General features: G+C 44.6%; 3 protein-coding genes, 1 long non-coding RNA gene and 1 other non-coding gene across 8 annotated transcripts in view; 2 read left to right on the top strand and 3 right to left on the bottom strand.

The window, feature by feature from the left end:
* LOC105684708 (transcription factor 12) overlaps nucleotides 1-5,833 on the bottom strand; it is a 49,868-nt gene extending 44,035 nt beyond the window's left edge. For both annotated transcript variants that reach the window (XM_020851611.3, XM_020851615.3), the window contains exon 1: nucleotides 5,242-5,833. In XM_020851611.3, coding sequence (XP_020707270.1) covers nucleotides 5,242-5,344 — 103 coding nt within the window. In that variant the 5' untranslated portion in view covers nucleotides 5,345-5,833. The remainder of the gene's footprint in view (nucleotides 1-5,241) is intronic.
* A 181-nt stretch (nucleotides 5,834-6,014) lies between these two features.
* LOC105684698 (glucose-6-phosphatase 2) lies at nucleotides 6,015-8,388 on the bottom strand. Of its 3 annotated transcripts, none has more exons than XM_012398257.4 (8): nucleotides 7,971-8,388; nucleotides 7,690-7,895; nucleotides 7,365-7,459; nucleotides 7,207-7,288; nucleotides 7,000-7,130; nucleotides 6,790-6,930; nucleotides 6,549-6,696; nucleotides 6,015-6,466 (listed from the first exon to the last, which is right to left on the bottom strand). In XM_012398257.4, exons 1-8 carry the CDS (start codon nucleotides 8,046-8,048, stop codon nucleotides 6,241-6,243), a joined length of 1,107 nt encoding a protein of 368 aa, XP_012253680.2. In that variant the 5' UTR covers nucleotides 8,049-8,388; the 3' UTR covers nucleotides 6,015-6,240. The 3 variants fall into 3 exon arrangements, with proteins under 3 accessions (XP_012253680.2, XP_012253681.2, XP_012253682.2); XM_012398258.4 differs by having other exon boundaries at nucleotides 7,690-7,881; nucleotides 8,045-8,386; XM_012398259.3 differs by having other exon boundaries at nucleotides 7,690-7,881; nucleotides 7,971-8,112.
* On the top strand, nucleotides 8,348-8,958 carry LOC125501733. Its single transcript, XR_007279374.1, has 2 exons — nucleotides 8,348-8,486; nucleotides 8,578-8,958. It is a non-coding gene; the product is annotated as an uncharacterized LOC125501733 (long non-coding RNA).
* Trnak-uuu lies at nucleotides 8,634-8,706 on the top strand. The gene has a single exon. It is a non-coding gene; the product is annotated as a tRNA-Lys (tRNA).
* On the bottom strand, nucleotides 8,853-10,772 carry LOC105684695 (U-scoloptoxin(01)-Er1a-like). The gene is made up of 3 exons (XM_012398256.3): nucleotides 10,316-10,772; nucleotides 9,454-9,644; nucleotides 8,853-9,241 (listed from the first exon to the last, which is right to left on the bottom strand). Exons 1-3 carry the CDS (start codon nucleotides 10,341-10,343, stop codon nucleotides 9,107-9,109), a joined length of 354 nt encoding a protein of 117 aa, XP_012253679.1. The 5' UTR covers nucleotides 10,344-10,772; the 3' UTR covers nucleotides 8,853-9,106.
* Between the last annotated feature and the right edge of the window lie 2,144 nt (nucleotides 10,773-12,916).

The raw sequence follows: 12,916 nt of genomic DNA, 5'->3' as shown, positions 1-12,916 counted from the left end.
GCCATTTTATTTTGTTTTTTTCTTCAATTTTCTACACCCATTACCCACGTGATATTTTTTCTTTATGTTATCGCCATCGTTGTTCGGTAATATCCGCCTGTACATCTGGACGTTACACGAGACGGGGTGTCCGACGGTATCGAGGAATAACTCGAACGCGTTCAGAAGAATTTCCCGACGAGATGATATCGTCAAATTACACCTACCTATAACCCACCCCGGCCCGAGGTTCGTCAAACTCTCGGAGCGTCTCTCGCATTTTGGGACGGACGCCGTCGTTCGGAAAAAAAAAAACAAATAAGGGCAGGGAGAAGAGAAGAGAAGAGAAAGGGGAAGAAAAAATTGAGAGGGACATCCGAGTTAGGTACGGGGAAGACGAGATCGCACGGCATGAGGGTGGCGCGAACCGGTGCCACGCTTCCAACATGGCGTTGATCGTGCACCACCAGAAACGGTATGTGCAGTGTACGGAATTTGGTGGAAACTAGAAAATCGACGGGGGTTTGGAAAAAAAACCCGACGAGGTGCGCGAGATTTTTTCTTTTTTTTTTTTCTTTCCCTCCCGCACGGATTGAGTGACGCTCCTCTACACCGGGTGGTCCGGGGGACCTTCCGCCGCCTCCTCTCTGCGGTACGTGTGTCGGAGTAGAAAATTTGAAATCGAGATCGCCTCTCTCGATTTTCTCGTCACCTCCGGTCGACGTTCTCGTACTAATTTTTTTTTTCTCTCTCTCCTTCGGCGGATCGGTCGAAAAAATCGGTGGGTCGAATCTCTCCGAAGTGAGAGAGAGAGAGACGGGATTTTCGAGTCACGAGTACAACCGGCGTCATATTATCACCTACGCGTTAAGGTATACATATGTACTTACATATATATATATGTATGTATGTGTGTGCAACTTGTGTACATAAAATCTTACACACACGGATGTATACAGATATCGTACACCAGCAGAGATTGTACTTTGGAGTTCAGAGTATTTAAACGCAGCTGCCACCTTGCTTGACCGACTATAAAGACTAGAAGAGAAGAGGCGAGCGAAGAAGAGAAGATGCGGAGAGAAAGAGAACGAGAGAGAGAGAGAGAGAGAGATCTAGAGAGGCTGGGGAGAAATGAATCTTATTTAAATATATACCGGGTAAAAGAGGGGGGGGAGGGGGGGGGGGGGGGGGGGGTAATGGCAAAGCGGGCGAAATGAGAGAAAAAGAAAAAAAAAAAAAAAACAACGAACCTTCTTCAAAACGAAGAACAAAAAAGCAGAGGAGTAAAGAACGTAGGCATACAGGTACACGGGATCGAGTGTAAATAGAGTACACCACCTATACGTGCGATACGCACACACGGTGGAACGGTGTACGGAGAGAAAAGAGAAGAGAAAAAAAAAAAAAAGAAAAGAAAAGTCTGGTGGAAAAAAAAGGAAATGGAAGAAAAGGAAGGAAAGAAGCCCGAGGGCCGGGAGGAGAATGTGGCGCGCCACGCGACCGACCGTTCGCCTGTCGGGCAAAAGACCCCGGGTCCCGGTGAGAGGGTAAGGTCACTGCAGCGTGCAGCAGCTGTCGTCCCCGGTCCCCCTCCTCTGCCGCCGCCTCTCCCGGCGAACGGGGCCCTCCGAAGAGCGAGAGGAGGAGATCGCGAGGGACTCGCGTACACACGCACACGCGCACACACACACCGATGATACCTACCTACGCGGCCGCCCCGCGCACAGACGCGCGGAGAGAAAGAGGAGACTCGTAAACTTGGAGGTCCGTGTGTGTGTGTGCCGGTGTGTGCGACGCGTACGACCGCGAGGGGCCCCGGACCGGAGATGACAGGGGTTCTCGCGCAATCAAACGTACGGTACGACCGTGCCGGCGTACGTCGACGGATGTGGACGGATACGGATGTACGGGGTGTCTCGAAAATCGGGACCCGAGCAACGCCGGGGAGACGCTGCCCTTTTTGTCGCCTCCTCGGTGTCCCACGGATGCAAATGGGGCCGATTTTCAACCCTGTCCAGCTTCGCGCCGTACCGTGGGGCCGAAAGGGAGCCTGATTACGCGCCACGTGAGCGAGCGCGTAATTTCGTTTTCTCGTTTGGCAAAAATATAGCGTGCGCGTACGTATACGTATCCCATTTTTGTCACGTAGGCGTTCGCGGTTTGCGGAAAAATTCCGAACACCCTACGTAACGTTTTATCTACGCGATACGACCGAGTCGCGTAGCGTGTACGCTAAAGTCCGTGTACGTACTGACGCGAGGCTCCCGATTTTCCTCGACAAATCTGCACGAACGAGCGTAAAAATCGACAAATCTTGGAGTACGCAGACCGAATAACGTACAATCGACGGACGGACGTTGCATCCGATTCGTTTGCGTTCCTCGGTTTATCTGGGGGAAAAATTTTTGAAATGTCGCCGAAAGTGCGGGAGGGTGTGGGGTTCCCGAAGACGGAGAGGCACGTGCCGCGCGCGTGTCCGACGATACCTCCTCGTTCGGGGGGGGGGGAGGGGGGAAACTTATTGTCACCTTTGTTAACCGCGTCGTCGCGTTGCCGCTTCGGGAAGGAGGCTGCCGCCGCTGCCGCCGGTACCTTCGCCGCTCCCGTCTCTCGTCTGCCCGCCCCTGACCGGCTTCCTTTGCCCCCGTGTACCGCGACCGCTGTTATACGTATACACGGTGAGACGGACGCTGGAATGTTCAACAGGTGATCGGCCAGCCGAAAGTCCGGTGCAGGAGGGACGACGACGACGACGACGACGAACGCATCGAACGAAAGCTACTCTAGGCTTCGCGACACCATTTTTTTCATCATCATCATCGTCCTCCTCCTCCACCTCCTCACGGTTTACCAACGATACCTCACACAACGTTCTTTGGACTCTGTGTATTCCGTAAGGGAGATGAGAAGAAGAAAATGACCACGCGCCCTCTCCTCAACGTAAGTTCGATTTTCTTGTTCCGTTTTTTTTTTTTTTTTTTTTTTTTACAAAGTCTAACGACGGTTATCCATTTTTTATGCAGAGAAAGAGCGGCGCTCGTCGGACGCTGCACATAAATTACGCGTGGCATACATATATATACATATATATATAGATAAAATATATTTTGAGCATCAAAATCTGCCGCGAGGGCAACTGATCGTATAAGTAAAAACTGGCCGTACGGCAACGGCAACGGCAACGACAGGTGCAGTCGCGGAGGTGTCACCCCCTCCCCTCCCTCTTCGACCCCTCCTCAGCCCTCGTGAGTTACACTCGATTTCAGGTTGGGAAGGTGTAGGTAGGTAGGTACGGGATACGTGTGCACGGACGCCGCTGGCCCCTACGGAGAGTAGGTGCGATGACGTAATAAACACCGCAAAGGAAACTTCCCTCGAAACGAGAGAGACTCGACTTTATTGCAAGCTTTCGCTCGCCGTCCTTTATGCGACGTCCACCCCGCAGGTGAGGAGGAGGAGAATTCGCTCGCTCGCTTGCGGTGATAAAAATTTTCCCGGAGTAATACCACGGTACACATAGATGAAAATGAGATTTGAACGTATGCGGTTTCAGGTGTCTCGTGGGAGCGTAGAATTTGGTCCGAAGATGCCGAGAGGCGTTCGGTGTTCCCCGTGTGAGGAGGTGTGCAAGTGCGTGAAGGGCGCTTGCGCGTCCCCCGGTGAACCCGGGGGATAAAATAGTAGGGCTGCGAAACGCGCGGGACGGGAATAAGAGGGTTGATGTTTTGCTTTTCGATACTGCGCACCTGTCGGTCGGTCTGTCGTCGCGGCGTACACGTGCTCAAACGCGAAGGTCAACCGCCGTAGGTATATGTAATCTATATAGATTTTCCGATCCTACCTTATCGTGTAACGTAGTAGCGTCGTAAGTCTCCCGCACGATCGCCGGACTCTGAGCGGGGAGGAAATTGGCCACGGCGAATACCGGGGTAAATTATGAAAGAAAATCGAGGCGGAAACCCCCCGGTCCTTGATTATTTTTTCTAACCAGGCTAAGAGGAAATCTATTCCTCGCGACAAGCAGCCTCGATCCCGGTTATTTTCGACCCCCGCAACGCACCGTGGCAAAAACCTAATTTCACAGAGTCTCCAAGCGTTCCTGGGATATGTGAGAGATCGCAGGGAGGACTGTGGTGTTCGAACAAGGGATGAATACTCGGATCTGTATCGATGGGATCGTCTCCGTGATCTGTGAATAGATACCAGTGTTTTTAATCGCGTATATTTGGGACAAGGACCGAGTTATCTGTGCGTGAACGCGAAAGTGTTTTCCATTGATAAAAATTGTCCGTTCATTGTCAAGAATTTATTTGTAACGTCGACGATGCGCGGTGCGCGATAATGCTCGTTCCGTCCAGACGGTGTTGCTTAATAATAATTATTCCCTGGAACGAGCACTGCCGCCGTTTCTTATCCACCGGGCAATAAAATCAACAACTGACAACAACTGGCGAATTGAGCTGATAACGGGAAAAGTCATTCATCGAGTGTTTGATTCAAAAACGTTCAACAGGCAGGTGATTGATTCCTCGTTGATAAATCCGATCGGGCGATCGGTATCGTTAATTGCTTTACGTCACGAACAAAGGTACGTCGAATTCCTACGGGGCAAAAGGGTTCGAACTGATATCCTCGGACGAAAGCTAGAATTAATCGCGATGAGAATATGTGGAACAAAGTGAGGATTGTCGGATACGGTGTTTTGCTACACTGCGTTACGACGTGGGCGGGTAGTTTCTTTTCTTTTTTTTTTTTTCTTTTTCGCTTTTTCTGGCGAGTTTAGAGATAAATATTTGGCGGAGATCGTACGTCGCTACGTTAATTACGCCAGTCGGTTTTTATATGGCAAGGGTAAATATCTGCTTTTGAGTATCTAAATAGTAGCGTTAAAAAACCCTGAAAAAAATAAAAAGTCAAGAAAGATGCCGTAGGGGCAGCACCATCTGCATTGTCAAGTGAACCAAAACACAACCATCCTAGTAGGCAAAAATCGTCGTCGCAGGGCGAAACTCGCGGTGAACGCTGACCGGGGGTAGCGAGAGCTTCGACGATAACAAAAATCGCGAATATTCACACCCACATGTCACTTGGATACGATGTTTTCGGTTCAAAACGTGCGACTGATACCTGACGGTAATCCGAACACGACACGCACGCTCTTCGATGCTCACAATTTTCCTTGGTCCGACGCGGAGTTTTGCACTGTTTACGCACTCGATCTTAAACCTAAGGGATTCAACGTTATTTATTCACACTCACCAGGCTGCTTGTTCGCGATCTTATTGAAGCAGTTTTGAAAAACTTCGTAGAGATGCATCGGCTCGTCGTCGCTGGCCGCCATGTTTCCGAACATCCAATTCATTTATTTCGGTTGACGGCCGGGGCTGGCGCCACTACCCACCCTTACTGCTCTCGGTTATCCCCGGTTATTCTCGGCACCTCGCGCATCCCGATACCAATTCAATCCAATTTCAACCGCCGATCGTTCCGATGAAATTTTTCCAACATTCACATTCACTCTAGAAACCTACGCTGCGCAAATCCTACACGTAAGTAAATAGAATATCATTCGGATTATCGGTGGTCACCGATGAAATATTCGAACGATCAAAGAACGATCGAACGCGGATTGATTCTAACCATAATGGCTCACTTGGGTCGATTTTTGTTATTCTGCACTGGAGAATAAATGGATATTATCATATAAATCACTGAAATGCTTTGTGCGAAATAAGTGGATGCATTGAAAACTGGATAGAACTTCAATGTTATGCTGTGTTAGTAAACACCACGCTCCGAGCTGACGGGAATAACACTGAAAGCACGCCTCACGCTGCCTCTTGTTTGGTGACGATGTTTACTTCGTGGTACCAGTGCGGCAGCTGGTGGCAAGCAATGCGATGAGGTCGAACTCGAGCTTACGCCCGGAAATACCAAATTCATGTTTGAAATCGCTCACTTATCCATTTTTCTAATTTTTATAACTGGATCATCTGAGGAGATTTTGGAGATTGTAATGAATACACATGTTATCCAAGGTGAATGATATTTTTATTGTTACCGATAAGGTGATCGAAATGTTGTGAGTACGTGAAATGACAAGAATCAGATGATTCAAAAATTCAGAAGATCTTTGGCCTTATTTTAAATTAAATAAAAAATAACTAGGTCTACTTTGATACATTACGCTCTGAATCATAAATAAATAATTATGGTCTTAAAGCTCCTGCTAATTTGAACCTATTTATTAATCTGTTTTTAGTTCAAGCTCGGGTCGAAGAAATGCACACAGTGAGACGCCAAAAATGGCACGATTACGAAGTAGATGTAGGGTTGAAAGGCGTAGAGCGTAAACACACCTAGGTAAAATGTTATCCTTTCATCTGTTGGAACCCATGCTTGAGCGTGGTATATGATAATAGTAAAACCAGAAATAAGCACTCCTGTTACCAAATAGTTTAACGATTTTCTGGAGCGAGTTTGCCTACAAGAAATTAGATCTTGCAATGAAAAAAATGTTTTGACTACAGAAAATTACGTTTGTGGATACAAATGGCCTTTCTTACTTGGTTACAACAGGTCCTATTAGAGCTAATCCATATGCTACGCCAGACACTCTCACAAGGGAAAAAAAGGGCGTTGTATCAACATGAACCCATTCAGGGCTGGCACACCACTTGAAAGCCATTTTAATACTCCAATGTGGATCAATGTCTGTAATGAGTTATAAAAATTGACCGTTACTTATATCACGAGTGCAGTGCCTCTCAAAAATCAAATGCCTCATAATGCAAGATCTATAGTTACCAAGGCTTTTCTGAAGCAAATGAGCTCCATAGGAGAAGAAAATCATTATTGCAGGTGCGATAAGTAGTTGTCGTGTACGAGTATGTTGCCACCAGGCTGAGAAAGTAGGATCGCACAAAAACAGCCGAGCTATGAATATACCTGTGAGAGAATTGTTGCTAAGTGATTTTGGATGATTGCAGGTATTAAGTTGATATGAGTTTGGCTTACCAATTAATACTCCGAGGAAGCATTGATGTGGAAAATGTGTGGCAAAGTAAATTCGAGATGCAGCTATCAATACTTCGATAGCAATAAACAACATCCAAAGCAACAGCTTCACTCTCCGTGCATTAGCCTCACTATCCAACGTGAATGTTCAGGTCAATTATAAAGCTCAATCTAATTTTTAGCCTTTGCAACAAAATATTTGTTTACCTAAAACTCGTATGCCTGCTTATCGAATCATTTATAAAGTGCATGATTGTGTAAAGCACGGCAGCAGATCCCATCATGTGACCTGAAAGTTACAATGTTATACATTAGGTCCCAGTGAAATGAGATAAAAAATTTCGCCTACCAATTTTTCTACCCACCAGAAGGAGATCCAGGACTAGTTTCGCATGTGAATGGAGTCTGCCGGAGAACGGGCACTGGATACTTCCGAAGTAGCTCTCGTTCTTTGGCCCACCTAGGATCAATGACGAGTAGAAATTATTTAGGCTTCCTTTCCTAATGATCAGTGTAAGTTGGTATATCCCGATAACTATCTTCTTTCTCCGTTTGCTCTAAGAGTCTGAAGTTAATCAAAATCTATCCATTGCTACAAATTGAACAATCATTCTGATAACACTATGCAAGATCTGTAAGAGTGATCTAAGCTAGCAAATCAAGTGAAATTTTATTTCAATTGAAACATACCAGTAAGGTCTTTCCTCCATGAATAGCCATTGCAGGAGTATGTTAGACCACTCGGTCACAATACTGACCATAAGAACATCAGATGATAGTTTAGGACTTAGGATCGCAAAGAGCGGTACTAAGATTAAAAATGTGAAGCCTGGATCTGCCACTATAGTGAAGGTTAACAACAGCTCTTCTCTTTTTGGAAACCTGCATGATACAAACTATTTAGTATTTAGTATACAGGGAAATACCATGGCTAAATTGTTACAGCGATTGATTACAGGCCACGTAAATACCTTCACATGAAAAAACCGCAGATGACATGGAACTACAAGTAATACATGGTACATTGATTCTCTTGCAGACTTACGCATTCTGCAAGATGGCAACCTCGATTGCACCGAGTTCGTAAATATCTTCAATGGAAAACATATCAAATTTTTAGTCAAAAGTTATCCTTTGATATCTGCGAGACCTGGCTGCGTGAATGGAACGTCAAACGTCAAACTCCGTGAATAACATTCGAAAATGAAATGGGATATGCTCGAGCAAACGATCGATTTGCGTTTGATGATATGCACCGAAAATATGAAAAAGTAATTCTATCATTAACCGATTAAGTATCGGTTTTTCAGAATTACACTTTTCAAATTTCAAACACCCATTCAGGCGATCACGGCGTTGTGTGGGTGCAGACGACTTCTAATCATGCAGACGACAGAACCGAATGACAGCATCGCGGCCATTTTGTTTGCGCGGACGCATTCAAGGAATGACCACAGTAATGGAAAAACGTGGTGAAAAACACAGTGGTACTGTTGTTAAGAAACCTAATTTACAATCTAATCTTCCCTACAATAGCAAAATCTATAACCTACCAATTTTTAACTCATTCAATTATAGAGCATTGATCATACTGTGACTCTAGAAAACAAGGTTATAACAAGGTGTCTTCAACGGCCCGGATAGCTCAGTCGGTAGAGCATCAGACTTTTAATCTGAGGGTCCAGGGTTCAAGTCCCTGTTCGGGCGGTAATTTTTTGTCCTAACTTACCTCATAATCTCTCAGTCATAAAGCATGCTATTTAACGATCACAAAGTAGTTACATTGTATGTTACGTCGCCAATATCACACATCGACAGTAACAGTAGTTGAGAAATGTTTATACATAAATATCTCTAGTTATTAACAATACTTTATTCTTATCGATACATACTTATACCTACAAATCTATTGAATAACGCTGCGAATCACAAAATTACAGGCAGGACCAATTATAAAAAGATTGCATGTGGGATGGACATTGGTATACGGGTAATACACCTCTACACATTCACACGTATTTATGGGACGATTTATGATTAGATCTGAAGCAAGTGAGTATGCCAAATTTATTTAAAAATCCTCGGTTCCGACGTTTGCGCCTGTTTTCTACAAATCTTCGTATGGGCTGCCACACCGGACGTTGTAAAACTGATCGCAGACCTGGAATTGTTGATTGAAGAGGGTCCCATTGACGCAGAGGTGACTCGAGACGAGCTGCTCACGCTGGCAGAGATGGTAAGCCTGAAATATTTTTGTTTTTGTGATATAGTAATCACCCGTATTTACATCATTCATTGTTCGACACTATGACGATGTACACAAGGGAACCGGGTGTGCCGTAAAATTTTCAGTGATCGATTGCTCATAATTCTCCCGACCATTTTCATTCTGGAATTCGACCGGTACTCATCTACAGGTACTTACTTGTTAGACTTTACTCAGAATTTACTGACCTGGCATTGAGCGGCAACATCTGCCCACAATTGATCCCCGCGACCTTGACACGTGAACCCGGTGTTGGGAACTCGATGGTATGTCGGATACAGAGGTGGATCGTGTACCGGCAAATGCAGCTTGTGATAAGCGTCGTACGGCGTACCGTCAGCATTGTAGAAATGACCGGCATGGGTCGCCGCCAGACAGGCTGAAAATTAGGCGTTCGTGTCAGCTCATCGGTGGATGATTACACGTTGAGGATATTGCAGATTGCAGGTAAATAAAAGTAACATAATATCAATGTTGGATGCGAAAATAATAGCGCAATACAATATGGGGTTGGAACAATGGCGCCGAGCGAAGTCATAACATAGTTCGAAATGTCGTATTTCTCATAAAATTTGCATAATTTTAATCATCAATTAACGAGCGCGCCTTTCCATCTGGCAATTAATTAGATAATTAAACGATAAGTACGATAGCCTTGAATACATTTAATCGTCATAACCTATTCGTAATTTTTTCCCCGCAATTGCTCATCAGTTCCCGCGTAAGATCGAGCGCGTATTCGAATTCGATATACGACCATTCGATTATCTGCATTTGTTTTTCGATCGATATTGTTAGGTCGATTCGAGACGCAAATACAAATTATGCAGTGGCCTCCGTTTGACGTTCGGGAGATATTTCAATTTAGGTAAGTGTAATATCAATCAACTCGTGGCCCGGAGGGCAAATATTAGGATAACAAGATAAACGACGAATACGCGAATAAATTTGAGGACCCAATAATGGCCGAACTTTGGTACCTATAGCTTCGATAACTTTGAGATTTCGAAAAACAAAAAAAAATTAAATAACCTGAAGGTAGCAACTCACCGACTAAGAGAATAAATATCGCCTGCATTTCGAAGATTGCAGCGTTTCGAGAAAGACGAATTCGGATACAGAGAAAACACTTCACTATTACGTATCGTATTGTATTGTATTTTATTTTTAATCTGTTCTATTTTATTTCAGTTTATTTTGATTCATTGAAAACGACGAGAATTGCTTCCGATTTTTCAAAGTGTCGGTGCCGGTCGCCAACATTCGGTAGGTATAAGTCCAATCGGGGCAACGTATAGCTAGTAATTATAATTGAATTGAAAAAGAATTGTGGTCCTTCCAATTCAGTTGGCGGCGTCGAACTGGCTCTCAAATGATGGGTTGGATACTCATAAAGGACAAGCTCAACTGCCCACTACGAACGAGTGAATGCTTTTTTAATCCCTGATCGCCTCGGTCTGTTAAGGAGTAGCAGCCATCGGCTAACAGAAACCACGAAACTAGACTCAACATTCCACCGAATACCCCATTACATTTTTATATCCATACCGCTGTAGGTGAGTACACAGGCAAATATATAGAACAAATTAGGAATGAGTCTCAAGGTGGACGACTGGACTTTTGCAGCAATTAATTTTATCAGATGCTTTATTATGAGAGATGATTTGAAATTCACATAGCATTTTTTATCTCTCTACACACTTCATCTCTCGGACGTTGGCATATTGCGACATGGTACTTTTAATCTTCTACCGCCACGCTACCGCAGCATCCTCCCTAAATTCCCATGTAATGATCTCATCGCGGATTAATGAACGAAATTTTAATTAGAGGCATAATGTAGGAAGAAACAGACGCGATAAAATTACCAAACACATTAGCATACCGGGATGCTTAATAACATTATTATCACGACAAGAAAAAGGTTCATCTCTTTTTTTTTTTTTTCGACTAATCATACGGTTAATGGCGATTTTAAGCCGATAGAGAAGTGTCATTGATATTTACTTACTCGCGAGAGATATGTCGGGCGCCAGCCGTCCGATTGCAAAACTCCAAAAGAGATCGAAGAAAGCAAAAAAAGAAAGAGAACAAAACTGTCTCAGAACGGTCGCGGGCCTCCACGTAGCTGATGCTGGTTTACAAGCACATTATATATTAATTGAGATCACCGAAAGTTGCCGAATTTTTTCCTCACCTAAATATTACGCTCACTCGCGGCTAATTCTCTCTATTTATTTGTAAACTTTCATCCGCCTTCGAGTTGTACATCGAGAACGAAATCCCCGAGCGGGAGATAATAAATCCTTCAAAAATTAGTCCAGGTGTACGTACTTAATCGATAGATAAACACAATGGACATCCGTTTTACACAATTGATAATTTTATTCCATGACGGTCACATATGATATTTTTTCTAAAAAATTTGGCGACTACAAAATTGCTCATATAAAGGGCGTTGATTTCAGTTGCTTGTAACGAAGCCATCCCGATGGCCACGATCCCGTCCATCGTTGACCGTAAGGTTGCAATTGCGCGGGCGGCGAAGAATCGTAGGACGAAGGCTTGAATCTGATACGTGAGATGGAAATGCATCGACCGTGAACATCCCTTGGACAGTTGGTACTCAGTTCGTAGACGTTGCCGGGATCGGGAACCTGGACCGTCACAGGGCGAAAGGGCTTTTTGTTGAACCGATTGTAGAATTCACTGCTCCTGGCTACTCCGCTGACGCATGATGAAAGCACCGCCACGATAAAGAGGCACAGGAACACGGAGCTGCAGCTTCTCATCGTTACGAAGTCTCTCCAAATACTATAGATTTATATAGATGTGAGTTTTTTTTTTATGTGATTATTTAATTGCTGTGTTCAAAAATTCACAATTGTTGGAATTTAGTTACCTCAATGGCTCTTCGATGGATGAAAAATTATTCCAACGATGGGACGTCTTCGAGGATCTGAAGCGAACTCCTTCGGGGTTATCCCTAGCTGCTTATATAACGTAGGACTTGCTGGTTATCAGGGAGGAAGTCCTTTTCCGGAGCGGTAAGACTGTTAGTTGCATACCTATACTTTTTTCCACGTTGGTCGAATCAACGTCGAAGCCCAGCTAACGAGTCGTTGTGCGGATGACGAAAATCTCCTCGTGAACGGATGTCCATCGCAATTGAGGATAAATTTCATCGCGGAAAGGTCTGGAAAGACGCTGCACACGCCCTGACGTTATCGGCATTGACAGGTAATTAATCACAACGACTATTGAGTCTTTCATCTTAATTTTTTTTTTTTTTTTTTTTTTTTGGCTAAGAAAAGCGTTAAAAAAATTGCGTCGGGATCGTGGGCCGGATCACCGCGGTCGTATTATCGGCATAATATCCTCATTTCGAAAGTGAAATGACTACGAATTCGAAGTTGAAAGTCGCCCAAGTATGCTATAGGTATAGAACGTACGGTGGAATGAAAGAACCGCTTTGTTTCGGCAGGTCCGGGTCCTGCAATCGTCATTATAATTTCAAGGCGACGATCAGCTGCTAAATTTTGATCACTCCATGCATCTCTCGTGGCCTTTGCAGTTCCTCGGGGCGATCTCGAGGTCTTTAGCACGCGGCTAAATCTGCTCTTCGAAGACGCACGGTACGAGGTAAATCTA

The sequence above is a fragment of the Athalia rosae genome, chromosome 7, assembly GCF_917208135.1.
Source record: "Athalia rosae chromosome 7, iyAthRosa1.1, whole genome shotgun sequence".
In the NCBI taxonomy this organism is placed as follows: domain Eukaryota; kingdom Metazoa; phylum Arthropoda; class Insecta; order Hymenoptera; family Athaliidae; genus Athalia; species Athalia rosae.
This window is presented reverse-complemented; position numbering and strand designations above follow the sequence as displayed.